The sequence below is a fragment of the Miniopterus schreibersii genome (assembly GCF_964146895.1).
Source record: "Miniopterus schreibersii genome assembly, chromosome: 5".
Taxonomy (NCBI): domain Eukaryota; kingdom Metazoa; phylum Chordata; class Mammalia; order Chiroptera; family Miniopteridae; genus Miniopterus; species Miniopterus schreibersii.
The window spans coordinates 4,391,756-4,418,598 of NC_138106.1; the positions used below are offsets into that span (position 1 = coordinate 4,391,756).

The following is a 26,843-nucleotide window of genomic DNA, read 5'->3' on the forward strand; positions in this document are numbered from 1 at the left end:
AAAAAACACACAGGACTGGAAATACTGCTGTGGCCTTACCTGGTTAAATTCATGTCCACCCTCTCACCTCTGACCTAAAGGAGTTGGAGTGACGACACAGTGACTCCGTTTTCTGTCAAGTCAATCAGAACACTTCCTGAGACAATACACTTCATCGCCATGAGTCCTGATCTACAAGATTAGCAATTTTAGATGCACTTCTAAAAAGTACTCTCATGTTAGCCTCTAAGCGGACAGCTTTCGGGAGCTGAAACACCACTCTGAAATTGTTCTAACGTCCCTCTAAAGGGTGCCCAGGGGCTGCCTGGATTTCCAGTTTACGACAGGAACTGTGAAAGGCAGTACCTTACTCATCAATCATTTTCTTCTTACTATTGAAATAATCAGATTTACGATAAAATACAATAAATCAAACAAACAAAACTTTCTAATTTTTTTCTGGAAAACCAATGACTAACTGAAGTAACTGAAGATTCCTGACACTAAATGGCTCCCATGCAGGGTTGTCCTAATTTTAAAAATGTCCAGGGGCCACCACAAACCCCAACTGTCACCAGCAAAACATGTCAACAACCTGAATGTATGACTTAAAATGGAAAAGCAGCTTGTGGTGACATGAGCTTTAGAAAATAAAACATCCGTAAAGCATGTTTCTATTTTTAATTTTTTTGCTTTGATAAATCAATTGCTTCACAAAAATCCCCTTTAAAGACAACAATCCAAGAAAACATTGTTACAGTATTCACGTTTTAAAGATTGTCAGTTCATAGACCAAACATAACTAAAACAAGAAGATTGCCGAGTCACTGCTGTCACTCACTGCAAAAAATTGGCCTGTCACACCTGGGTATGTCTGAGTCTGTCTGAAAGAAGAAAGTGCCCCAACACTTTTCACACAGGTCAGTCGGGTCACCTGATAGGTGACAGAACTGACTCCTGAAACCTTGGGTGTGAGGCTTGGGCGACGCTGCTCTGTGGCCTGTGAACGAGCTAGGGCCACGGCCCATGTGCCTGCACACAGGATAAATGCTTAAATGTATTTTACTGTCTGGAACCAAGAGGCTGAAAGCTGGGCTAGTCCATCAGCTGGAGTGTCTGGCTGTGGCAATGCAGTCCAGCTACCTGCTCAACAGCTGAGCAGCAGGGACAACATGCTTACCTGGGGTCTCAAACACAGTCAAAGCATCCTTCGTAAGGAAAGAATTGAACTAGAATAAAGGATTTGTTTGTTTACAACGAAAGCTCAACGGAAGAGGTACTTTCACAGATTCCAATGTCTGGAAAACGGGTGTTGATAAGGCAGAACTGACAACCAGTGTACTGGACAGCGGTTTTATGAACCAAACAGCCAGGTCAGGTGGTTATAGGGGGAGAGGTTAGGAAAACCTCCGGCTGTGTCTGTCCATGAGAGCACGCCCTCTAAGTGACCTTACCCTAGTCCCCTGAAGGCAGCAACAGAACTCAGGGTAAGGGCACTGGCTCTGGCTGCCGAGGCGCACACGGTGTCACTGGGCACGGAAGCCTGAGCCCAAGCCAACTCGAACCCCGAATCGGCCGCATCCAAACTGACACAGTGTGTGCGGCCCTCGGCTAACAATCTGCTGCCCCAGTGGCCATGCTGTCTGGTAGGGGGAGAGACAATGACCTTTAGGAGCCCACATTCTCTCAATGTTTTCACTAAACCTTCCACAGGAAGGAGGGCAGGGGAAGGAGGAGAGGGCTGGCTTCCACAGATCGTTTTTGAAAAGTCCAGCAAGATTAGAATTTAAGTAAAGCTAAAATGATCTTTTAAAGTTATGTAGACTTAAGATATTAAAAACTGTTTATAAAATAAGAAATGCGATAGTTGCTTTAAAATTGTCTTCCCTCCCCAAGAGTTGATAGTCAAGTTTTTCTTTTTAAAGCTCCTGAAATATTTTAAAAGAAATTTCTATTATTTCTTTCTGCCTTCTAGGTTATCTAGGAAGTACTTTCCTATGATTAACTTTAATTAATAAATTTTTAAGGAAAAGTCAGTCGCAGAAAAAACCTGCACTAGCTCTGAATGCTGCTCACAGTAGCCCTGTTCCCTAACCAGTCAACTATTGTTGGATCTCAAGAACCAACAACGTTCCAACCATTAGGAACCTTTAGGAACGTGCTGAACTCCAGCAACCCAGGTAAGATGACATCCAGACTTGCTCTGAGACAAGGCTGCCCGCTCGCTCTCTGAGAGAAAGCCCCACTCGCAAGCGAGCAAATGAAAACAAATCAACCAGAGTCAGCAGAACCGGGTCTACGAATTTGGTTCATCTTGTCACCAGGAAGCGAAGTCCCAACATTATTCCACACCTCTGGCAATTCTAGAGCAACATGCACAAGGAGAAAATCTCGCCCCAGGACCAGCGGTGACATGTGTGGCCAACGGCGGGAGCGCACGTGGCTCCTCAGCACGTCCCCCGCATCTCTGCCACTTCATGGCATCTGTTGATTGTGGAGCGAGGCTGAATGTTTGTGATTCACCCCAGCTCTGAGCCAGTGGGATAGAGGACATTTTATATTAGTTTATGATAAACATTCTATGCATAACATATGGATGACTAAAAAATTCTAAAAAATACACAGCTAACATGGTACAGTCACCACTTAACTGTGGTCAAATTTAAATTAGACTGAAATATGTATGGTAAGAGCTTTAACTAATTACTGGCTACCAATTCATTGAACTAAGTCCTACTTAGCAAATACCTTTAGATATATGTTTAGATTAAGTGAGAAATGAAATCTGAGCATTTACATATAAACGAAAATTTGAAGATACCAAAATTTCATTAAATAGTTGTTTCTTTGATAGTAGTAAATGTAAATCACCCCCCTAGCTATCCTGGGGCAGGCTCATTAAATTTGGTCAATTCAGGACACTCCAAATTGAAATCGTAGCGTATGTGGTTTCTTCTCTAGAAATTTTATCCTTGGAATAGTCATAATCCAATTCATAACGAATTTATAAAAATAGCTCTTTATCCAATAATTCCAGCAAGGTAAAAATAGGCGTTTCTTTTTATATATAGCAAACGTAACAGCTCACTGACGATGAGAACGTAAAGGTACTGAAGGTGCCATACATTCACCGGGAGTCACATCGCTCTATTGTCCTGTCTTGTCCACCTCGAGCTGGCGGCTTTAAGGTGCAGGAGCTTCTTTCAAACCTGTGGGCTACACCAAGGTCAGCCACGGAGACCTGCTTTAGCCACAGAACGATATTAAAACCGCATAATTTTTAAAAAATGCTCCTTAATCTAATTAGGGGCTCACAGGCTGTTTGTCATTCATCACATTTTTAGCGTTAAACCTTGAAAAAATTTCCTTGAAACCCACACGCACACCCTTGAAAGAAGTCGCTGCACCGGCACAGGCGCTCTTGAAGCTTGCTATGAATACAAAAGTGCACTCTTCTATATCTACATATAAAACAGATCAGAAATAAAACTGTGTAAAATGTTTGCTGTGCAAACTGTAAAAAGCCAGGCCCGCTGCCCTGGGTCCCGGCTGCCCTGGGTCCCGGCCGTGGCCCTACTGCAGGGAGTCGCTGTTCTCCAGAACCAGCCCACTGATGTGGGCGGGGGTGAGCGCAGCCCCTCCAGCCCCCGGGCTGTCCACCGACTCGTCCTCGCTCTGCTCCGCCATCATGACCTGCTGCACGGCCAGGGTGGCGCCATCCGAGGACAGAGACTGGAGGCTGTCCACGTTCATGCTCACGGGTGTGGTGATCGTCACAACAGCTCCTGTGGCGGAACCGCAGAACGTGGTGGTCACTATTCAAATTAGTGCTCAATGGAGGAAAACACTGTCACCCAGCTGGGTCCTATCTGCTTATGTGATCTCTCGTTAAGAGCCTTGTGTTTCTGGGATGCTCAACAGGGATTGAGGAAACTCTCTAGAACTGGCCTCAGGCCCCTTGCTGAATGTCTCAGGGGTCAGGACAGAAACAGAGCCACAAGGAGAACAGAGACCAGAGAAGGCAGGAGAAAGGCCCACATGGACATAACTGGGAAGGTTGGAGTGAGGCCAGTTTGAAGGGCTGTGCTTGTCCCTGCCTGTCTGGGAACTGCAGTGACTCTCAGGCGCTCACCTGGAAAAGTCTCCAGTGTATTAATAAGTGGTGAAAGCAAGAGGAGACATTACTGTGTATGCTGAATTTGGAGAAAGGGGTCCCTCATTCTTGTCTATGCACAGTCACCGTATTGCATGCACTGGGAGATCGTGTAGGAAACGGAACAAGGTCGTCTCTAGAGAAGACCAGACATCAGGGCGGAAGGAGATTTCTTTTCACTGGATAGTCTTGTTTTAACCTCTCCCCCAATAGAGGAGAAGAGGAAGAGAGAGAAATAATACCTTTCTAACTGATTATTGGATTAAAAGAAAATAAACACTGAAAATATAAATTACTTGAATATGAACGTAGGATCACTACATATCAAAAACCCACATAAGCCAAAGGTTACAAGCATACACTACAGCTCAAGAGGCGTTAAATGGAAACAAATAAGCCTGATTTACAGCCCACTGGGAGGGCCCGTGCCCAGCCCGGCCAGCTTAACTGTGGAATGAATGCCTTGAGCGCTAGGCAGAGGACAGATTGGCACGTGCGTGCAGGGAAACGACCAGGGCTGGGGAAAGGATCATCTGAGGTGGTTATAGAGCAGCGTCTACAGCTCACGAGCCAGGGTGGACAGACCCAACGCTTGGGAGACTGGGTGGAGCACTCCCAGGTCCTATATGATTGTGGGAGTGATCAGCCTGGGACTGAGCACGTCTGGGAGCAAGAACCAATCACAAAAGCAAGACCCAGAACTGACAAGGGGTGGAATCAGCAGAAAGTAGCATGAAGCAGTGATTGTAACTACTCATGGGCAGACCCATGAGAGAGAGAGAGACACAGAACGTCCAGAGATGAAAACTACAGTGTCTCACACAGTAAGCACACTGGATGGGATCAGAGGGAGATTCAACTTGGCAGAAGAGAGAGATGGTACAGCTGATGGGTGGGACCAGAAACAACCCACAATGAGACAGAGAACAGAACCCAAAACCAGAAAGAGTGTCTGCAACAGTGTGACTTTTAACCACTTGACAGACAGGCAACGGAGCTCCTGAAGGGCAGGGGGAGAAAAGTGTATTTAAAGAAATAATGCCCCAAACTTTCCTAACTTAACAGTTACGCTGCTGAGTGAAAAGGAGAATGAAAGGAAAGAACGACACCATAACACTACCAATGACGTCTACATGTGCACACGTGCCTGCCAGATAGACGTGCACTGAACACATCAGGGGTTGTGCGGGTCAAAGGGCAGAGAGGACTACAAGGGCAAAGAGGGCAAAGGGCCAGGTGGAGAGGAGATGGCAGTGCCATCTGCTGTCCAGAGTCAAGGGAAAAGAAAGGCTAAAGGCCACAGGCCACAGCACACTCGACGCTGGGTCTTGGTGTGGGTCGTGTTTCATACGTGTTGTGGGTGTCCTCTCAGACCCTTTACACAGGCCCCAGGATGACGCTTCCTCACGTTTTAGATGCAGAAATAGACACCTACACACACCTTGGTTCGTGTTCCCTAAACTCACAGGAAGTGACGGAGCTTACGGTTCACCCCCTGCCCGGCGGTGTCACCCGCCTGCGCCCCGGCCCCCGTACCTTCTGACATGGTGAGCTCGCTGGGCGGCGGCTGGGTGGCTCCCGATGCAATGGAGTCCGGCCAAAACCTCTGAACCGGTCTGTTCTGAGCAGTTTTCTTCTTTGTTTTTGGAGTTTCTGAACAACTAGAATCCAACATCGGCTGAAGAATTCGTCTTCTAGCATTGATGAACCTGAGCACAGAAGTCGACAAAGGACAAACTTTCATCAAAACGGCCTTTTCAAAGGCCCGCAGGAGTGACCAAGTCCTTCCAGTAAACAAGCTGCTTTATAAACCACACAGAAACGATCAGAGTAACTCACGCTCTCTGTTACAACAGGTATTCAGAGTAGTGACAAGCATATTCCCTAAGTGTCCAGAAAAAGAGGGCAGGCTGTTTTTAAAATAATTCATTTGAATAAAGAGCAATTCCTCTGTTACCCTTTTTTTTTACTTTAACTGATTTAGTCCATGTTTGTGAATTTAATACTCATATGACACTGATGATACTGTCAAAGTTGTGAATGTGACGTCACTTTCTCTAAGGGAGAGACAGGTTAAAGCAGCAAGACTGTGTCCCCTGCAGCCTGGTTGTGTCTGCACCTGCCTGTCCCACACAGCCGGGTACTGAGTGTGGATAACTGAGCCTCCAAGCTGACTCCGGCTTGATCACAGAGCATGGTCTGCAGCTGGAGTTCCAGCTTATTTCGCCTGATGAGCGATTTCTCAGACGATGAAGTTCTAGGTCACTAAGCTGATACACACCAGCAACCATGATAAAACCACGAGGGGACTTCAGCTGCTCTCTTCCTTCTCAAAAAAGTGTTTGTGGATTTATTCTTAAGTATCTGCCACCTGTTCCAGCACCCCGAAAATAGAGTGTTGCTAGTTAAAGGAACTCACATTTTCAACCAATTTTACTAGTTACTAGTGTGAGTGTTCCCAAGTGTCTCTGATGTTGACAGGCACAGTTTCAAAAAGCCGGCATGCTTACCAGTTGTTCACCTGGAGTAGTGTCAAATTTGTCTGCGCAGCAATCTGTTTCTTCTCATCTTCTGTGGGGTAGGGATGCTAAGAAAAAGAAGAGTTACCATGAACTTCAGTTTTTACAAAGGAACTCAGGATTTTCTAGGTAAATAGAGGCATACAAATAATCATTTGGTTGTTTAACCGAAAGTACCAATCAGTACTGCTTTCAGTTAAAACCTAACTTTAGTTGCATGTTTTTGTTTTTTTAGAAATTCCCCAAACAGAATCCAGTGTTTCTCCTGGCCACCCAGGAGTGCCCGGTAAGGCAGCAGCTGGCTGAAGCCCAGGCAATGGTAGTTAGACGCTCAGCCTGAGGCTCGCAGATGACAATGGTGACACCTCCAAGCACTATCACCTGGGTGCTCTTCTAAGCGCCTGGTATATCTATAGTTTCTGTATCAACTTGACTGACGTATAATTTATGAACCATAAACTGCATCCACTTACAGTGGATAAATGGTGGTGTTTGGACCTATAAGCCTCTGGCGCAGCAGGCACAGCATGCCTCTCACATCTGCATATTCTACAGTAATTCTCTGGTTCCTCACCATCAACCTCTGAGACAGACACTGTTGTCACCTTAATTTTACAGATGAGGAAGCTGAGGCATGGAGAGTTTACAAACTCCCCCCGTCCCCGCTGGCTACATAAGGTGGCAGAAAGGGGCCAGGCAGGCTGCTCCCTGACATCACTTTGGGTGACAGATCTCTATGTGGGTAACCCTCCCTCTGTCCCTGACTCAACAACAAAATACAGATACTTAAAACCAGGCCTATTAGCATATACAGGCAACTCTTTTCTAGAAAACAAGCCAGAAAGAAGCCTCACGGAGGGTGCTGCTAACCGGTGGGGAATGGAGGTCTTACCCCGATGTGCTGAAAGAGCCAGGACCGCATCACGCTGGTGGCGTGCTTCGGCAGGACGCCCCTCTTGTTCTTGGATGAGCCATCATCTTGATGCAAGATGCTCAAATCTTGGTTTAACTGTAACTGAAGCTTTTAAACAATTGAAAAATAATGTTAGAGAGCATAGAAAATTATGACACCTCCAAGTATCTCACACCTTCTGATGGAAAAATAACCAAGAACCTTGGGGATAAGGGGCTTATTTACAGTAGCAGCACATACACCAGAACCCTGTAGGGGCTGATTTCAGGCTTCAGTTCCCTCTGCCTTATAACTATTTACACTAGTGTCTCAGCCATTCAGAGCCCCGTCAGCTGTGCAGAGGTCCCTCGTCTGGAGAGGCAGATGGGATGGACGCTGAGAAGGCTCCTGAGGTGTTCACCTGCAGACAGGTGAGTCCCGTGTCTCTCATTCACCACCTGTTCTCATCTTGCTTCCTCCAGGAATGGAAGTGATGACACTCGAGATTTCAAGCAACCACTGAGCATGGATAGGGAAGCTGAAAGGACACCTAACTAGAGGCCATGCCAACTGAACAGGGGGGAAGGAAACAGCAACACAAACATGCAGACGAAGGGATCACAAAGCGAAGGCTGGGTGAGACTCTGCAGGGGCCTCCGCAGCCACTGGAAGGGTCGCTTCCCTCATCCTCGAGGAAAGCACACACCTTCTGTCGTCCCATTTCAATAGGAAGGGAAGTGCACATTTCTTAGGTAAGTGCCTCATGCAAGCCTGGGAGAAGACTTGATGTGACAAGGCCTACTCAGGCCCTGAACGTTTCCCAGATGCAGCCTCTCACGCCCAGCGTGCCTGCAGAGATGGTGTCACAGTGGTCACTGCAGGGGCCAGGGAAGAAAACAGACGCCCTGGACCCCTGAACAACACGGGTTTGAACTGTGCGGGTCCACCTATACGGCCTGCGCATAAGTGCAAACCCGCGTTGTTCAAGAGTCAACTGCACCGCTTGCTAGGGACCGCTGCCATCTGTCCTAAGCCCTTCAGCACTGTGGACACTGACCTATGACACAGCAATAATTCAGGTTGCAGAAGTAAGACTGCTGCGCAAAGCGGAGGGTGAAGGGGAGGGAGAGACATCAGTGAAATCTCATCTCCTGGTTACTGCTCCTTTTCTCAATGTTTTTAAATGGGTTTGTACTAAAAGTATAATTAAAGACTTTTCCCTAGAAATGCCTCTCTTCCTAGGGAGCCGGCAATGCTGGGCTAAAATTCCCTCCACCCCCCACTGTGCCCACAACCCAGCCCCACACATGGCAGGGACCCGTCCTGGGGTGCAGGACAAGATGGCACAGGCACATCCAGAACTGCCACCACAGTGCCGTGTTGCCAAGGTCCACCCGTGAGTAATGCTGACCACCAGAGTGACATAGGAGCTGAGATAATACCAATTCTCTGGACAAAACCAATCCTGAGAGTTTCTAACACAACAATACAGAAGCTCCTGCTGGTAAGTTACCCACCCTAATTACCTGAAGCACAAGGACCCAAACTTTGGCCAAAAAGAATAGCCCAGAGCAGCCCAAACAGCTGTGAAATAATCATATACGTAACGTTCAGGCTTTATTCAAAGAAAACCCACCAATCAGGTCTAGTTACTCTTCTGTTAGGAACCCAAGCAGCTCTTTTCTCTGGCTTCCTGTCCTGCCCACATTGGAAGCAATAACAACCGGGAGGATAGGACAGGTAAGGAGAAGGGCACAGTAGGGCACTGTGGGCCACTGCAGACCAGAGCAGGGGCAGCTCACAGGCAGAAGCAGGGAGTTACGCTGACCAGGGATCTGCCGAAGGGGTGTAGGGAGTGACATCATGCTACATGTGACAAGGTGTTCTACCGAAACAATCAAAACTCTGCATGTTTGCTATTTAAACCAGTAATTTTTGTCTGTAAGAAAATTCAGTTAATTAGAAAACTTCTTTCTCAAACAGCAGGACGAATGAACCTCTAGCAAATAAGTGAGGCATTTCATTAAAACGTTTTCCTCTAAGAACAGCAACTTTGATACCAGGCAACACTGCAGATCAGGCCCTGCTTTACGATTACAGCTTCTGTAAATGGGAGACTACAGGGAAAGCAGGGTGGTTGGGGACCTAGGGCCAGTGCAGGTGGGCCCAGCTCCCCTCCCCCAACCCTGGGCTGTGTGTGTCCAGGTAGCCTCTGAGGCCTCACAACCCCTCAGCCCTGACCAGCCCCAGTGCAACTGTCCAATAAAACCTTCCATGAAGTCAAAGGCAGGAACCTGGACTGGCTGTGCTGGCCATGCACACCCTAGGCCCCCTCAAATGTGCTATCTGTTCAGGAAAACACCCACGGACCCAAGGCAGGGCCTCAAAGTGGTTAAGAATGTAGAATATATCTGCAGGCCAAAGATAAGCAACTATAACATACAGAGGGAGTCAATGCTCTTAAGAAAGAACAGACAACAGAAACACTGTCTTTCTGATTTAAACCCAGCTAAATGTAAAACTGTGGGAGTGTATGAGTGAGTGAGTGTGTGTGTCTCTCTAGAACTTAGAGGGGTTTGTGGACCACCAGGTCCAATCTCATTTTACCAAAGACACAGAGAGGGTAGGACCATCCCAAGGTCATGGCATGTCACTGCATTTCCAGCTGTCACTTCTGCCCCTGAAGCTGCCCCGTACTCTGGGAGCTGGTGGCCACAGGGAGGAGCAGCAGACCAGCCTTCTTGAAGTAGCGCCCCCAGTGGGCAGCGTGCAGAGGGGAAAGGGGAGCCTTCTCTCAGATTTCTCACCAGGGTAGGGCGTGGCATTAAAGCAAGTGCCCCGAATACCCTGAAGCCCTGCTCTGGCTCAGCAGCAGCACAGCGGAAAGCCTGAGAGAACCTTTTCAGAGCTCAAAGTCCCAAAGCCCGGCCAGCACTCATGCAAACCTGCGTGCGGTTCCTGTGACCTGGGGATGGGGGGCAGGACATCTACACGGCCTCGGATCTCTTGGTGCAGAGACAACTATACAATCCAACGTTAAATTGGACAACAGTAGTTGCTCGAGGGTAGAGATAATGGGTGACATTTTTCCTGTTTCCTTGGACTTTTCTGAACTTTGCAACTTTTTTACAATGAGAAAGATCAAGAATGAAAAAGAAACAAAGTACAGCGGTGCCTCGGTTTTCGAATGTCTCTGTTGATGACCATTTCAGTTTACGAACACCGTAAACCTGGGAGTAAATGCTTCGGTTTTCGAACATGCCTCAGAAGACGAACATGCCACACGGCTTCCACTGAGGGCAAGATCCTAAGGCCCCGCTCTCCGCTGTGGATCCCTCACTTTTCCAACATTTCAGAACTTGAACAGTCTTCCCGAATGGAATACCTTCGAAAACCAAGGAACCACTGTACTGACATTCAGAGTAACTGGATGTTGCTGAGTGAGAGTGAATATGAGACAAGTATCTTCACCCAGAGAGAATGGCTTCAACCTGCCTCTACCTGCACTCCCGCACCTGTGCACCCCCCCCCCCCCCCTCCCAATCCTGCCAAAGGAACGGCACACACCTGGGAGTTCTGGATCCTGATCGTCCCAGGTGACAACGCCTGTGTCACTACTTGGCCTTGAGGAGTGACGACTGTAACAGGCTGATAAACTGTGCCACCTCAGAAAGGAAGGAGAAAAGCATTACATTTAAGTCTCAATGACTTAAAACCAATCCTCTTATTATACTATGAAAGTAATAAAATCTCTAGTTTGATGAGTTTTTTACATCATTTCAAATGATCAATACCTTGTTCGCAGACTTGACACTGTAAATAACCAAAACAAACTCACTGCATAAGCAGTGCCCACACGGCGCCATGCTGAGGGGCGGCCCTGCAGCCCTCACAGACGGTGCGGGGCATGGCTGGGTCGGGGGAGGGCACTCCCCTGCCTTTGGCTCGCTTCCAGTGTCTACTTTCTCCCACAATTAGCACAAATCAAAGGACTTGGCCAAAGATGGCAGATGACAAATATTTTTATTATGGTTCTCATTTTGATCAAATGTGCTTTATTTTCCTGTGGAGGTTTCCCTTTGTGCTATTACATGGGTTTTTTAGTGTAACTTTCTCCCCCTCCTTACATTTAATGACAGTCTTGTATTTGCAACATTCTAGATGCGCCAGAGACTTGAGAATCTGTCCCCTTCCTGTGATGTTTTAATTATACAAGTTACACCAAGACTAAGAATGCATTTTTATTTGCTTGTCATCAATTACTAACGCAACTTATGATTTTCCAGGTGCTGCTAAAAGCACAATTAAAAACCATTCATTTGAGAATTAAAATGGGTTTTTGCTATATAGTTTCAACTCCTATATAAAACCTTTCTTCCCAACATCTTTTGGTAGGGAAACACAATTTGCATAAAGTACCTGTCATTGAGAATTAACAAGAAACAGGCCTTCAAAGAAGTCTAGATTTTAGGACTTTTACTAGAGAACTGGTATTAATTAAAAATTATATTTATGCAAGTCTCCGTCCTACTATGAAGGACTTTTTCTGAAAAAGCGTAAGGAAAACGTGTCCTTTCTCCCATCCCATACCTGCCACTGTTGCCATGGTCACGTTCCCCTGCTGCAGCGCGGACGCGGGCACCACGATGCCCTGGGGACTGAGGGTGCCCGCGATGGCACTGTGAACCTGCTGTAAGCCAGAAATGTACAGGGGAGGCGTTATTAGAAAACAGAACTCCCATGTTTAGAACTTCCAAACAAGCAGCATAATGGCATCATCAATACAAGAGATGCTTAAGGCCAAGAGCACAGCCTTCCATGAAGTAGGCTCTACATACCTGGAAACCAGGACAGGTAAGTCTGACTATTAAATGTGACGATCAATACTAAGATATTAGTTTCAATTTGGCTTCCAAAAGATTATTTTTCATCTCATCACATTAACCCCACCTTACAGTCCTAGAGGTATGACTAGGGAGACCAAAATTACCTAATCTCATCACACACCTTTTCCATCATTGTTGGCCCAGACTCTTGATTTTCCAAGAACCAAAGCCTCCTTGAATGAATGGGCACTTTCAGAAGATTATGCCACAGGCTTGGGAGGCTGTGAGTGGTGACGGTGAGTCTGGGCCTGCACAGCTCCCTACCACCAGGACCTCAGCACAGTGCACATCTGAGCCCCGCCTCCCTGTGTGCCCACGTGTGTGGAGTACCCAGCCCAGGCCTGGCCCACAGCACACTCCATGGAAACATTTGTAAACACCAGATTGGAGATTCTAATCATCCGACATTAGATCCAAATGGGCAAATTTACCCACTGACTGATGGCTGGCTAGGTTGTTGGCAAGGGAAGGGATCCCTACACCTGGCATCTACCATGGAGTCTGGTACATGCAGGCACCCAAGTAGTTGAACAGTTAGGTAGCGTAAGTATCACCCAGAGGTGATTGCTCTGTGGGCCACCACATCAATGTGAATGTGTAAGCTTTGGTAGGTACACACAAAGTAGGCTACACTAACTTGGTCAGAATAAAGTTAGGACATCTAATCAATCCAAGCTCCCATATTAAGAACCTAGAAAAAGAGGAACAAAATAAAACCAATGCAAGCAAAAGGAAGGAAACAATAAAGGTCAAAGCAGATAACAATGAAATTGAAAACAGAAAAACAACAGAGAGAGAAGAGCAGGTTCTTTGCCTCTAGTAAAATGGACAGAAAAAAAGAGAGAAGACAAATTACCAATATTAGAAATGAAATGGTGATCACTGAAGACCTTGCAGATGTCAAAAGGAGAAAAAGGAGTACCATGAACTCGACACACAAATTGGACAGAGTAGACAAAGTCCAATATGAAATAGATATTTGAATAGTCCTATAACTATTAAGGAAAGTAAATTCATAATTTAAGAACCTCCAAGAAAATAAACCTCCAGGTCCTGGTGTCACTGGAGAATTCTATCAAACATTTAGAGAAAAATTAATACCAATTCTAAGCCCTCCCAAAAAACAGAAGAGGAGAGAATACTCTCCAATTCATTTTCTGAAACTTGTACTATCCTAACACCAAATCAGACTAAAGACTGAATCAAAAAAGAACTATAGGCCAATATCCCTTGATATAGACACAAAAATGTTTAACAAAATATTAGCAAACAGAACAGAATTCAGGAATCCATATAAAAAGAATTCCATGCCATGACCAAGTGGTTTATTCCAGGAATGCAAGGCTTGCTCAATATTCAAAAACTCAAAATAATCTACCATATTAATAGACGAAAGAAGAAAAATCACATAATTATATCAATCCATGCATTTGACAAAATTCAACACAATAAAAACTCTCAGAAAAATAGGAATAGAGGGAAACTTCCTCATCTTATGAAGAACTGCTAGGGAAAAAAAACTACCATTAAAATTAAGGCTGAACACTTTCCCCATAAGACTGGGAACAAGCAAAGGGTGCTCTCACCAATCCTATTCAAGATAGTACTAGATGTTCTAGCTAATGCAATAAGGCAAGAAAAGGAAATAAAAAGTATACAGATTACAAAGGAAGAATAGAACTGTCTCTATTTGCAGATGATATGATTGGATAGGTAGAAAGTCCTAAGGACTCTACATAAAGGACCTCCTACAATTAATTGAGTTCAGCAAGGCCACAGGATATAAGATAAACATTAAAAAATCAACTGTAGCCTGGCCTGTGTGGCTCAGTGCTTGAGCGTCTACCCATGAACCTGGAGGTCACAGTTCGATTCACAGTCAGGGCACATGCCGGGTTACGGGCTCGATCCCCAGTAGGAGGGATGCAGAAGGCAGCTGATCAATGACTCTCTATCATCACTGATGTTTCTCTCTCTTCCCCCCTTCCTCTCTCTGAAAGCAATAAAAACATATTTTAAAAAATTAACTATTTCCATAAACTAGCACAGACACTGAAGTTAAAACTATAACACCACTTACAATTGCTCAAAAAAATGAAATATTCAGGTGAAAAAACACATATGCAGAACTCATATTTTGGAAACTATAAAACAATAATGAAAGAAACCATAGGAAGAGTAAATGAATGGGAGACACACCATGTATGTGAGCTGAAAGAGTTAACAGTAAAGATGTCAATTCTCCCCAAAACAATATACAGGTTAAATGCAATTCCTATAAAAATCTCAGTAATTTTTTTTTGGTACATATAGACAAGATTATTCTAAAATTTATATGAGAAAGAAAAGCAAAGGAACTAGAAATAGCTCAGATATTTTGAGAAAGAATATTTTGAAAAAGAATAAAGTGAGAGGAATCAGTGTACCCAATTCTGAGATTTATTTTACAGCAACAGTAATCAAGACTATATGGTAGAGATACACAGGTCAGGGGAACAGAACAAAGGACACAGAAATAAACCCTATAAATATGCCCAACTGACTTTTGACAAAGGTACAAAGGCAACTCAGTGGAGGAAGGAGGCTTTTTGACATATGGTGCTGGACAACTGGACATCCAGAGGCAAACAGATGAACCTCAGCCAAAACCCTCTTGCTTTATACAAAAGTTAACTCCAAACTGATCATGGATTTAAATGTAAAATATAAAACTTTTGGGAAAAAAATAAGAGAAAATCTTCAGGATCTAGGGCTAGCAAAAGAGTTCTTAGACTTGACACCAAAATCACGACTCATAAAAGGAAAAGTTGATAAAAACGAATTATCAATATTAAAAAATGTTGAATAGCGAGTCCAGAAATAATCCTTGCTTATACTGTCAACCTACTACAAAGGAGACAGGGATACGATTGGGGTAAAGACAGTCTCTTCAGTGAGTGCTGGTGGAAAAACTGGACAGACAGATGCAAAAAAAGAAAATTGTACCACTTTCTTAGACCATCTACAAAAATAAACTCAAAATGGATTAAAGATTAAACGTAAGACTTGAAACCATAAAACTCCTAAAAGAAAACATAGGTAGTAAACTCTTTGACATCGGTCTTACTACCATCTTTGTGGATATGTCTCCTCAAGCAAGAGAAACAAAGAGAAATAAGCAAATGGGACTACATCAAACTAAAACGTTTTTGCACAGTGAAGAAAATCATCAACAAAACAAAAAGACAACCTACTGACTGGGATAAGACGTTCACCAATGACCCATCTGACAAGGGGCTAATACCCAAAATATATGAGGAACTCCTACGACGTAACACCATGAAAAACAACCCAATTAAAAAATAAGCAGAGGACCTGAATAGACATTTTCCTAAAGAGGACATATAGATGGACAGAAGACATATGAGAAAATGCTCAACAGCACTAATCATCAGGGAAATGCACATTAAAAGCACAATGAGGTATCCCCTCACACCTGTCAGAATGGCTCCATCGACAAATCACCAAACAAGTGCTGGCGAGGGTGTGGAGAACGGGGACCCTCCTGCACTGCTGGTGGGATTGCAAATTCGTGCAGCCACTGGGAAAACAGTATGGAGCTTCCTCAGAAAATTAAAAGTAGAACTGCCATACGACCCAGCAATTCACTTCTGGGTATTTATCCCAAGAAAACAAAAATGCTAATAGATATTGTCATCCCATGTTCACGGAAGCATTATTTACAACAGCCAAGAAGATATGGAAGCAGTAGATGAGTGATGATAAAGATGCAGTATGTATATACAATGTGGTACACATTCAGCTCTAAAAAGAATGAAATCTTGCCATTTGAGGCAACATGGATGGACCTAGAGGGTATTATGCAAAGTAAAATAAGACAGAGAAAGAAAAATACCATATAATTTCACTCATATGCAGAACCTAAAAGGACAAAACAAATAAATACACACAAAAAAAGAAGCAGACCCACAGATATATAGAACAAGCTAACAGTTGCCAAAAGGGAGGCAGGGTGGGTGGATAGGAGATACAAATTTAAGGTAAATAAATAAAACAAAATAAAGGCTAGGGGAAAATGCTTGCTCTGTAAAAGACCCTGTTTAAGAGTGAGAAAAATAAGCTACAGACTTGGAAAAAATATTTGCAAATCGTATATCCAATAAAAAGACTAGTATCTAGAATACTCTCAAAAGTCAACAGTTTTTGAAAAATCCAATTAGAAATTGGGCAAAAGATGTGAGAAGACATTCTACCAAAGAGGACACACAGATGGAAAACAAGCACATGAAAAGATGGTCAACGTCATTAGCCACCAGGGAGACGCAAATTACAACCACAATGAATGTTGCTACAACCTATCAGAGTGGCTACAATATAATAGGCTCCAAATACGAGGAAACTTGAGGACATTAAGCTGAGTGAAATAAGCCAAATACAAAAGGACAAATGATTCCCCTTAAATAAGGTCCCTAGAGGAGTCAAATTCATAAAGGCAGGAAGTAGAAGGGTAGGTGCCAGGGGCTGGGGGGGGGGGGGGTTAGTGTTTAACAGGAAGTTTCAGTTTGGGGAGATGGAAGTTCTGGAGACGGGTGGTGGTGATGGTCCCACAACAGTGTGAATGTGCTTAACGCCACTGAACTGTACACTTACACGTGGTTAGGATACTAAGTTTTATGACATGTGTATATTACCACAGTTTTTTAAAATGTATTTTTAAAAAGAAAAAAAGGAAGAAATGGGTGAAACTCCAGAAACACGGGACCCAGGGTCCAGTACACAGATCAGGGCCTCACTGTGTTCACTGCATGAAGGCGGACGAGCGGTGTCTGGAATTCACTCTCAGGCCAGGGTCTGAGGACTAAAGGACCCTGAGAGCAGCACAGCCACTCAGACAGCCTCACGACTGCGGGGGGGCTGGCGGTCTCAGGATCAATACCATTCATCCTTGCAGATGTGACGGCAACCAGGAAGCAGAGCAGGACCCGAACGTAAGTACCTGGGACTGGACAGGGGAATACGGGCTTCCAGGTTCTCCACTCAGGAGAGTTTCACTGTTCATTTTCGTTTTTAGACAAGCAATATATCGACTGCAGAAATCTTTGCAGAGTTCATTAACCTTTTCCAGCTCAAGAAGATGAATACGCAAAACCTGGATTGCTTTTACCATCTAGAAGCAGAGAAAATGAAGACTTTCAGACAAGGAAAAGGCAGCATGATGTTAAGTTACAATCATCGCCACACGACTACCCTCAGTCACTAGCCTGAACCCCGCACAGCCGTCGCTATCTGGACTGCCAGGGACACAAGTGGAATAACATCGCATATCGTGCAAAATGACACATCACTCCAGCACCCCGGCCCACGGTCTGGCATTCCGGCTCCCTCTGTGCAGGGAGGACGGGCGATGCCAGCGCTGACCTCGGTGCACAGTGCAGGGCCAGCGGGCCCCAGCCTGATGCGCAAGGTACCAGCCCTCGCTGCTCCTGTCGCTTCGTCTATAATCCAGGGTGGATCCAGACCCACCTCACAGGTGGTTCTTAACTTTGATAAACTTCAGCGTATCAACTCTGCCTTTAATGGGTCGTGCTTTTGGTGTCAAGTCTAAGACCTCTTTGCCTAGCCCTAGATTAGCCCTAGACCCTAAAATTTTCTCTCATGATTTTTCTAAGTTTTATGGTTTTATATTAATTCACTAAGTTTAGGGGTAATCTGTCTCACAGCAGGAGGTAACTGACACTGATAATGAAACCATCACCATAAGCAGCACCTCTTATGAATCCACAACCCAAAGCCCAGCTCCTTCTGCGACTTCGGTGTAGTAATTCGTAGCACTCATGGAATGAACCAACCAGTCAGCCAGTCAGTAATGAGAAATACCAAGCATCCAGCTCTGGGAGGCCCTGTGCTCTAACACCAGTCAGGAGAGCCTTGGCCCCCGCCAGCCTAGGATGGCTGTGGCCACCTCTGCTCCTCACTCGCTGACAGCTGTGTGACAGATTCAGAGGCAGAGAGCTTCTGGTCCTAGGCACTATCAGTCCCATTTCAAAGATGAGAAGTCAGACTCAAAGTAAGACAGCTCACCTATAAAATCTACTGGGCTATAAGGGTTGACTATGTAATGAGAAATTTAAAAAACAACAATAACAATTAAGATCTTGGCAATTTATTCAGGAAAAAGATTTCCAAGGACCCTTTTCTGCTGACCAGGGCCTGACGAAGGCTTTGGTCTGGGAGCTCAGAGGCTTTAACAGAAATCCAGGGAGGGCCCAGACCCAGCGGGCAGTGCTCCACAGTACTGAAAGGCTCTGCTCCCCTTGGGTGCGGCAGTGACGTTAACTCCAAAGAATTCTCCATTTCCTTCAGAAAGCAGAGACCTGAATTTCAGAGCACTGGACCTGGGAGGAGGGCACTTATGTGAGACAGACTGGCTTCAGAAAAAAAACACAAGGAAGGTCGTGTGGGGCCTTGGAGCCCTTTGCTAAGCCTGTCCCCATTCTGTGCTGGTGGGCCTCCCCAAGTCTTGGTAAACTTTGTTGCCCACCACAAATCAGTGTGAGCCTCAAGACAGAGCTGTCCTGGAGAACACAGTCGTGTGTCCGTGGTCAAGGACAAGTCAAGGACTGAAGCTGGGCACACACCTGCTGCCCGAGGAGCACAGCAGTGAGCACGCTGACCCCAACGAACCTTTCAAATGTTAGGAGAGAACTGAATCCCCGGTACACTTAGGATGCAGGTGGAAACCAGCTTGTTTGATTACCACAGGAAAGGGTAACTAGAGGAGGCTGGGAGACATTCAAGTCTTCCTCTCTCCTCTCTCTCTCTCTCTCTCTCTCTCTCTCTCACACACACACACACACACACACACACACTAAAATAAGTTATCTCATGAATTGTACGATTCTCCCCTTTAGCAGAACTATAAACAGTTTAAAGTTCTAACTGGAAGTTTGAAATTTATTGAACATATTTTTAAATTTGGAAGAAGTAAAAAGAAAACACTTATTTTACTCACTAAATTGTCAGTTTCCGGGTCTTCACAAAAGAAGGGTTTTCCCTCCTTCTCTTGCTTCCTCACAAAATTTTCAATGTCCACGTCAAAACTCGCAGAAGTTGTACCTTCTGAGCCCTGCGTGGATTGCTCGCATTTTTCGAACAACAAAGCTAATAATGGAAACAGTGGATGCCTAGGGGGAAAAGAAAAAAAGGAGGCTCTCCATTTGCACGGGCATGTCTGGTACCTACGTACATATGCATTGTCTGACACATCAGCTCCGCTGAGATCTAATTCATAGCACACCACTTATTCGCTCAAAGTGTACAAGTCAGTGGTTCTTAGTGCATTCACAGAGCTGTGCAGCCATCACCACAATCCACTTTAGAACATTTCTACCACCCCAAAGAAACCCTGTGGCCACTGGCAGTCACTCTCCATTTCACCCCCAAGCCCCTGCCCCAGGCACCACTAATCTGCTTTCTGTCTCTATAGATTTGCCAATTCTAGCCATTTCATATAATACATGACCTTCTGTGTCTGGTGTCTTTCACTTAGTATGTTTTCAAGACTTACTGATGCTGTAACAGGTATCAGTACCTCATTCCTCTTTATGGCCAAATAATATTCCATTGTATGAATATACCAATTTTACAGTTTTAAAATTTACATTTAGTTCTATAGCTCATTTTGAGTAAATTTTTAAAATATATATATATTATTGATTTCAGAGAGAGGAAGGGAGATGGGAGAGAGAGAGAGAGAAAAATCAATGATGAGAGTCATTGATCAGCTGCTTCCTGAACGCCCTCCACTGGGGATCGAGCCTACAACCCGGGCATGTGCTCTGCCTGGGAACTGAACCCTGATCTCCTGGATCCTAGGTCGATGCTCAACCGCTGAGCCATGCCAGCCGGGCTTGAGTAAATTTCTGTATAAAATGTGAGAGTAGATCAAGGATCTTTTTTCTGCATATGGATGACAAACTGTTCTAACACCATTTGTTGGAAAGTCTACCTTTTCATCACTGAATTGTTTTTGTATCTTGGCTAACGATCACATCACATTTGTGTAGATTTATTTCTGGACTCTATCTGTGGCAATGATCTATGTGTCTATCCCTTCACAAATATCACAATGTTTTAACTACTGTAACATGATAGCAAATCTTAGAACAAACAGACTGATTCCTCCTCTATTCTTGTTTTTCAAAATTGGTTTAGTTAATCTAGTTCTTTTAACTTACATATAAAATTCAGAATTAACTTGTCTATATGAACAAAAATATCCTGCTAAAACTTAATTGGAATTGCATTAAGTCTATAGACCGATTTTAGGAGAACAGACATCTGTATTATGTTGAGTCTTCCAATCCATGCACACAGTATGTCCTGCCATTTGTTAGGTTGTCTTTGATTGCTTACATTAGCATTTTATAGGTGTAGATTTATACCTGTTTTTTTGGAGCTCTTATAAATGTACACTGGTACCTTGGTTTTCGAACGTTTCCATTGACGAACACTTTGGTTTACGAATGCCGTAAACCCAGAAGCAAATGCTTCGGTTTTCGAACATGCCTTGGAAGTTGAACATGCCACACGGCTTCCGCCGAGTGCAAGATCCTGAGGCCTAGCTGTTGGCTGTGGATCCCTCGGTTTTCGAACGTTTCAGAACTCAGATGGTCTGGAACGGATTACTTTTGAAAACCGAGGAACCACTGTACTGTCTTTTTGTTTCCAATTATATGTTACTAGTACAGAAATAGGATTGGTTTCTGTGTGTTGTACATGTAACCTGTGACCTTATTAAGTTCACTATGTATCTGGAAGTTTTTTGGTAGATGCTGGGATTTTCTATGCAGACAAGCATGTTGTTTGTGCATTGAGCTAGTTCTATTTTCTCTCCTCTCTAATCTTTTTCTTGCCTAACTGCACTGGCCAGGGCTTCCAGTACAGTGCTGAATAAGAGGAGTTACAGTGGCCGTTTCCGCCTCATTCCCAACCTTAGGGGGAAGCATTCAGTCTTTCACCATCGAGTCTGACGTGAGCTGTAGGTTTTTGTGGTTGCCCTTCATCAGGTTAAGTAAGTTCCCCTTTGCTGACAAGTTTTAATGATAATTAGCTGCTGATTCTGTCAAATGCTTTCCTGTACCACTTGATATGATCACACAGTGGATCTCACTGGTTGATCATTGAATGGTGAACTAGTCTTGCGTTCCTGGGATAAAATCCACTTGGTCACTATATATTATTCTAATATTATTGTTATTTTTTTGTGGCTGGATTCAATTTGCTAGTATTTTATTATTTTTATATCCAAATTCATGAGGGATACTTGTCTATATATTTTTTTCTTTGGATTCAGAGTGACGCTCAAGCTGTAACTGAATTGGACAGCATTCCCTCATCTCCTATTTTCTGGAAGAGACTGTGTAGATGTGCTGCTTTTTTTCCTTAAAGGTTGACAGAACTTTCCCATAAAATCATCTGGGCCTGAAGATTATTTTTGCAAGGTAGACTAAAATGTAGATTTACATTCCAAAACTTTTTTTAAAAAGATATTAGAGCACGGCTGGTGCTGGCTCAGTGGTTGAGTTTTGACCTACAGAAGAGGTGGTCACAGTTTGATTCCCAGTCAGGGCACATGCGCAGGCTGCAGGCTCATCCCTGGTGGGGGGAGTGCAGGAGGCAGTCGATTGATGATTCTCTCTCATCACTGATGTATCTCTCTCTCTCTCCCTCTCTCTGAAATTAATAAAACATGTGTGTGTGTATATGTGTATATAGATAGATAGATAGATATTAGAAATAACATCTTAGCCAGGAAATCTTCACCCCGGTAGTTACCACATCACACCCTACCCTTCCTAGCTAATAGCTCTCGAATGCTCCTTTTAACGAGGTTTTCTACTCTCATTATTCCTCTGAAAACCCACATGCTTCACATCTCGTCGCTACCTATAAATGGCCTGCTTGTCTGCATCCATCGGTGTCTGGGACCCCACAGGGGGAGGGCTCACTCCTTCCACATCGGGTTCAGAGCAGTTGGGATCTTGCTCCGTTTTTAACTCTGTTACCACTTGCATCTGTGAAAGGAGGAGGAGAATTTTTGTTACTAAACAGGAAACAAACTGCTCCTAAGTGTTCTATTCTCAAGCAGGAACGCGACGACGGAATGCGCGACGGGAATGCTGAACTGCCAGCTATGTGACTGGCAGCAATGCAAACGGACACCACCCACAAACTCCTTTTTAATTTAATGTTTATAAAATGGTCAAAGATCAAATTCCCAAACCATTTAAAAATGAGGACTGATATCTGTGAAATGCTTAGGATTTTCAAAATCATAATAACCACACATTACTGAAGGCTACTTACTGGTCCACGTGCAATCTTACTGTCTGTCTGTGCCTGCAGCAAAGCCTCATGCTGGGTAGTGTTACAGCGACAGAGCAACACACAAATCGTCCAAGCTCTTCTCATCTTGTCACAAAAACTACTCATACCCGATACGTTGCATATCTTTGACAGGCCTGAAATTGTCCCCTATCTAAGCTTAAACTCCAGGAATACATAAACTATACAAATTTTTTAAAAAGTAACTGTATTCAGAAAATAAAAGGCAGCTGTGTTTACAGAAATAGTATTAAATATAAGAGGAAGTCTTCAAGATATTATCATTTAAATTGCTTTAACCTAGCAATGTTGTTTCTAACTTAGGTAAAAAGTATTTAAATCCCTAAACATAAATAATTTAGTTTACAAAAAAACCCCACAAAATTGTCGCAGTGAACTTGTAATTACCCATGAGCAGATTACCTCCCACACCTGCCCAACCCAGATGCCATGCCTCTGCCCCTTAAGGAAGCAGCATGTTAGGTGAACTGGGGTGGGGGACTCATCCCCAGGAGACACGAGAGCCACCTCATGGACCCTACCCTGACACCCAGGGGCTGGGGCCGAGGGAGCAGTCCTCAGACCTGGGCTCTCCAGCAGTTCAGAGGGGCAAAGAACACTTCCATTCTGCTACCTTTAAGTGGTACAGTGTACCTGAGAAATTGTTTTTTTCTCTCTTAAAACAAAACAAAAGACTAAAGAAATGAACTAAAGCCCACGTAAACAGTCTTTCTGGAGGGAAATCTGACAGTATTATAAAAAAGCCTTAAGAGGATTTATTTCAGGGTTATTTTTTTAATGACTGTGAAAAAAGGGAAACCTGAATGTTCAACCTTGGAGGAATGGCTAAGTAAATTTGGTATATGTATACTGAATAATATTAAGTGCTTAAGTTCTCGCTCAGTTGGTTAGAGTGTCATCCTGATATGCCAAGGTTTTGGGTTCAATTTCCAGTCAGGGCACATAAAAGCAGCAACAAATGAATGCATAAATAAATAGAACAAATCGATGTTTCTCTCTCCTTCCCCCTTTCTCTCTGTCTCTAAAAGTAATAATAATAATGCTCTCAAAGAATTTTCCATGTTGTGAGGAAGTGACTGGCTATTAAAATCAAGGGATTCCCCACCCCCCGCCCCACCGCTGTGCCCGGCACTGCACTGGATACTCGCTGCATCAGGGCACAGACAGGGAGGCAGACAGAAGACAGATGGGTACGCACAGAAGACCATCACTTAACAGAATACGTCAGAAGATGATCATTGTTAGGAAGGAGAAAAAGATCAGAGAAAGCTGTAGTGGTAACTGGGGCGGGCAGAGGAGTCTTCGCAGAAAGGGGTGATTTGGGCAAAGACCTGCAGGACAGGAAGGAGCTGGCCAAGTTGTTGCCCAAGGGAGAAAAAGTGAAGGGAAGAGTCAGGGTCACAGGGCAGAGAGGTGCCCAGGAGTGGGGCAGGCAGAGGAGAGTGCACTGCGGGTGGGGGGGATGTAAGAGCAGATCTCAGCACAGAGAGAGGAGTCTGTGTGATAGAAACGAAGTCACTTGGAAATATCGAGGGACTTCCAGGTGAAAAGAGCAGGCTGAAACAGAATTCTCCACCTCAATTCCTGTAAGAGGAAAAACCCCACACACAAAACACTTAAAAAAAATTTAAAAGCCCACAAAAACAAAGAAAATCTCTGCAACAGCAACCAAACCAGAAATGGTGCAAAACTGGCCACCAAGGAAAGACATGAGAGTCAGCAAGGGTGGGGTAGGGAGGCAGAGACTCAGGTCCTAACTGCCTACCTGGAGCCCACCTGGAGGCTTATCCAAAGGGGGGGCGTGTGACCACCTGTGGGTGAGTGAACCCTACCCAGATTTGATCAGGTGCTCGTGCTCACTAAAATCCTCAAGGAGAGAAGAGAGCTGCTGGCGTGGACTTTCTATCCCTGTCTCCAGACTATGAGGCAGGTGGGAAGCAAAGGTAAAGCTGAAAGTCTTTAATGGAAATCAGTTCCCAGGTGGGGAGGGGGTGGGAGTGGGGTATAGGGCGTCCACGGGGGGTACATCTGTAATACTTTTAACAATGAAGATAAATTTTTTAAAAACCAAGAAATCAGCTCCCAGGCTCCAGAGAAAGAGGGAGAATGGCCCTGACTGGGAGCACACGGAATTCCCAAGACTTCAGGTGTCCCAAGAAACGCTGCACAAGTCCCAGTGAGCCCCCTCCTTCCCAATTCCTTCAGGTCACAGAACACAAAACACCAGTGTAGCTTCAAGGAAAACCACATTACAGACAGTGAGGGGCTGTCAAGAAGCCACCTATATTATCCAAAAAAAGTGGGGCAGACACAGCCAAGGGCATGAACAGAGGAAAGGTAAGATAGCAAAGCACTGCAACTAAGCCACATGTACATTAGGACAGTCCCCTCTGCCTCTCACACCTGGGGATATGAAACCATACAATTCCCACTCAGATTAGCAGCCATCTCCATGGGAAGCTGTGATTATCAACACCACCAAGTTTTTCTTTAAAAGCAACAATACTTGCTAACACTGACATTAAAATGTCAAATTCCTGGGCCTCCCGGTGCTTACCACAGGCTGTGTTTGTTTTTTTTAATTGATTTTTTAGAGAGAGAGAAGCACGGATTTTTTGTTCCACTTATTTATGCATTCACTGGTTGCTTCTTGTATGTGCCCTGACCGGAAATTGAACCAGAAACCTTGGCATATCAGGATGACACTCTAACTAACTGAGCTCCCTGGCCATGGCCACAGGCTGTGTTCTTACACTGACTGTACAGAAAGAGGCGGCAGAGGAAGCTCACCCCACATACACCTCAGCCTGAGCCCTTTGCCTGGTCTGTATTGTGAACAGGGGGACACAGAGTCAAGAAGGTTTGGGATCTGACTTGTTTTCACTTCCTCCAGGCAAAGGGTAGATGTGGAGAGAGCTGAGGTTGTAGCTTTATTTGAGATATGGCAGCTGGGCCAGGGACTGATTGTGGCTCTAAAAGAAAGTATGATTTAGGGGAGTGAAAATTACTAGCAATCTTGGTATCACTTGGAGATAATTTGAACAACGTACAATAAATGCATAATACACTAAAACGGAACCTGCAATCTCAGGGAAATTGAACTATTAATACACAAAGCATTGCTTGTATTTTAGTACCAGGTCCACTGACAGTAATTAAAACGCAGAATAAAACTTAAGCTCTCACTTGTTGCCCATCTTGATAGCTGTCTATGCTTAATGTCTGTGTAGCCATCATGGTTAGTGAGTTTATTATAAAACATTAAATCATCTTGGGTCAAAAGTAAATGGTGTCTGGAAAACAAAAGCAGAAAAGCATCAGTTAATAACTGCAGTGCATTTTTGGTCCCCCTACTCCACAGCATTCATGTAACTTTTTAAATACGTATTTTTACATGGAGGGAAAAAACCACCCTTAACTCTGTGCGATAAGCCAAATGCTACCCAGCATCACCCTGCTTCCTCGGGGATCAGGTTTGTTCCTGTGTGAGCCTGACTGGCTATCAGGTCAGCCATTTGGATTCATTCACTCATCCGCCCAACTGTCTAGTGAGTGTCCGCACATGCAGGACACTGATCTAGGAGGCCCTGCTTTCCTGGGCAGACAAGGCCAACGGCTAAGGGACCACAGACAAGAGGAAAGTCAGGCAGCACACGGTGTTGTGACAGGAGTGAAGGGGCTCCCCAACTTGACAGGGCAGGCTCTCTGAGAAGGTGCTGATATGAGACCTCAAGGACTGGACCCAAGGGCTGCTGAGAGAGGGAGACTGGAGCTCAGACAGGAATGACAAAGGGGTGCTCAAGGAGGTTGGGGGACACTCTTCTAACATCTGTATGTTTGGAGGTGGAAACAACGGCTTGTTTTCCTGGCAACACGCACAGGTGTCAGAAGGTGTTGAGAGGAAGAAAGCCAGATGGGGACAGAGAATGACGGGGCAGGGCCACTGATAGCTCCTGGGAGAAACATAGGGCAGGGAAGGAGTGAGCTGCCTGTGACACCTGGAGGCA

At 44.7% G+C, this 26,843-nt stretch overlaps 1 protein-coding gene across 6 annotated transcripts in view; it reads right to left on the reverse strand.

Annotated features, from left to right (window-relative positions):
- Positions 1–645: 645 nt before the first annotated feature.
- Positions 646–26,843, reverse strand: part of PKNOX1 (PBX/knotted 1 homeobox 1) — a 39,515-nt gene continuing 13,317 nt past the window's right edge. For 3 of the 6 annotated variants that reach the window (XM_081137773.1, XM_081137774.1, XM_081137775.1), the window contains exons 3-12: positions 26,023–26,129; positions 22,378–22,505; positions 19,442–19,613; positions 17,426–17,596; positions 12,134–12,233; positions 11,111–11,208; positions 7,544–7,672; positions 6,643–6,719; positions 5,669–5,841; positions 646–3,764 (exon numbers count right to left, since the gene is read on the reverse strand). In XM_081137773.1, the coding sequence (XP_080993899.1) occupies positions 3,553–3,764; positions 5,669–5,841; positions 6,643–6,719; positions 7,544–7,672; positions 11,111–11,208; positions 12,134–12,233; positions 17,426–17,596; positions 19,442–19,613; positions 22,378–22,505; positions 26,023–26,073 (1,311 nt within the window). In that variant the 5' untranslated portion in view covers positions 26,074–26,129 and the 3' untranslated portion in view covers positions 646–3,552. The remainder of the gene's footprint in view (positions 3,765–5,668; positions 5,842–6,642; positions 6,720–7,543; positions 7,673–11,110; positions 11,209–12,133; positions 12,234–17,425; positions 17,597–19,441; positions 19,614–22,377; positions 22,506–26,022; positions 26,130–26,843) is intronic. The other 3 variants (XM_081137776.1, XM_081137777.1, XM_081137778.1) reach the window with 2 other exon arrangements.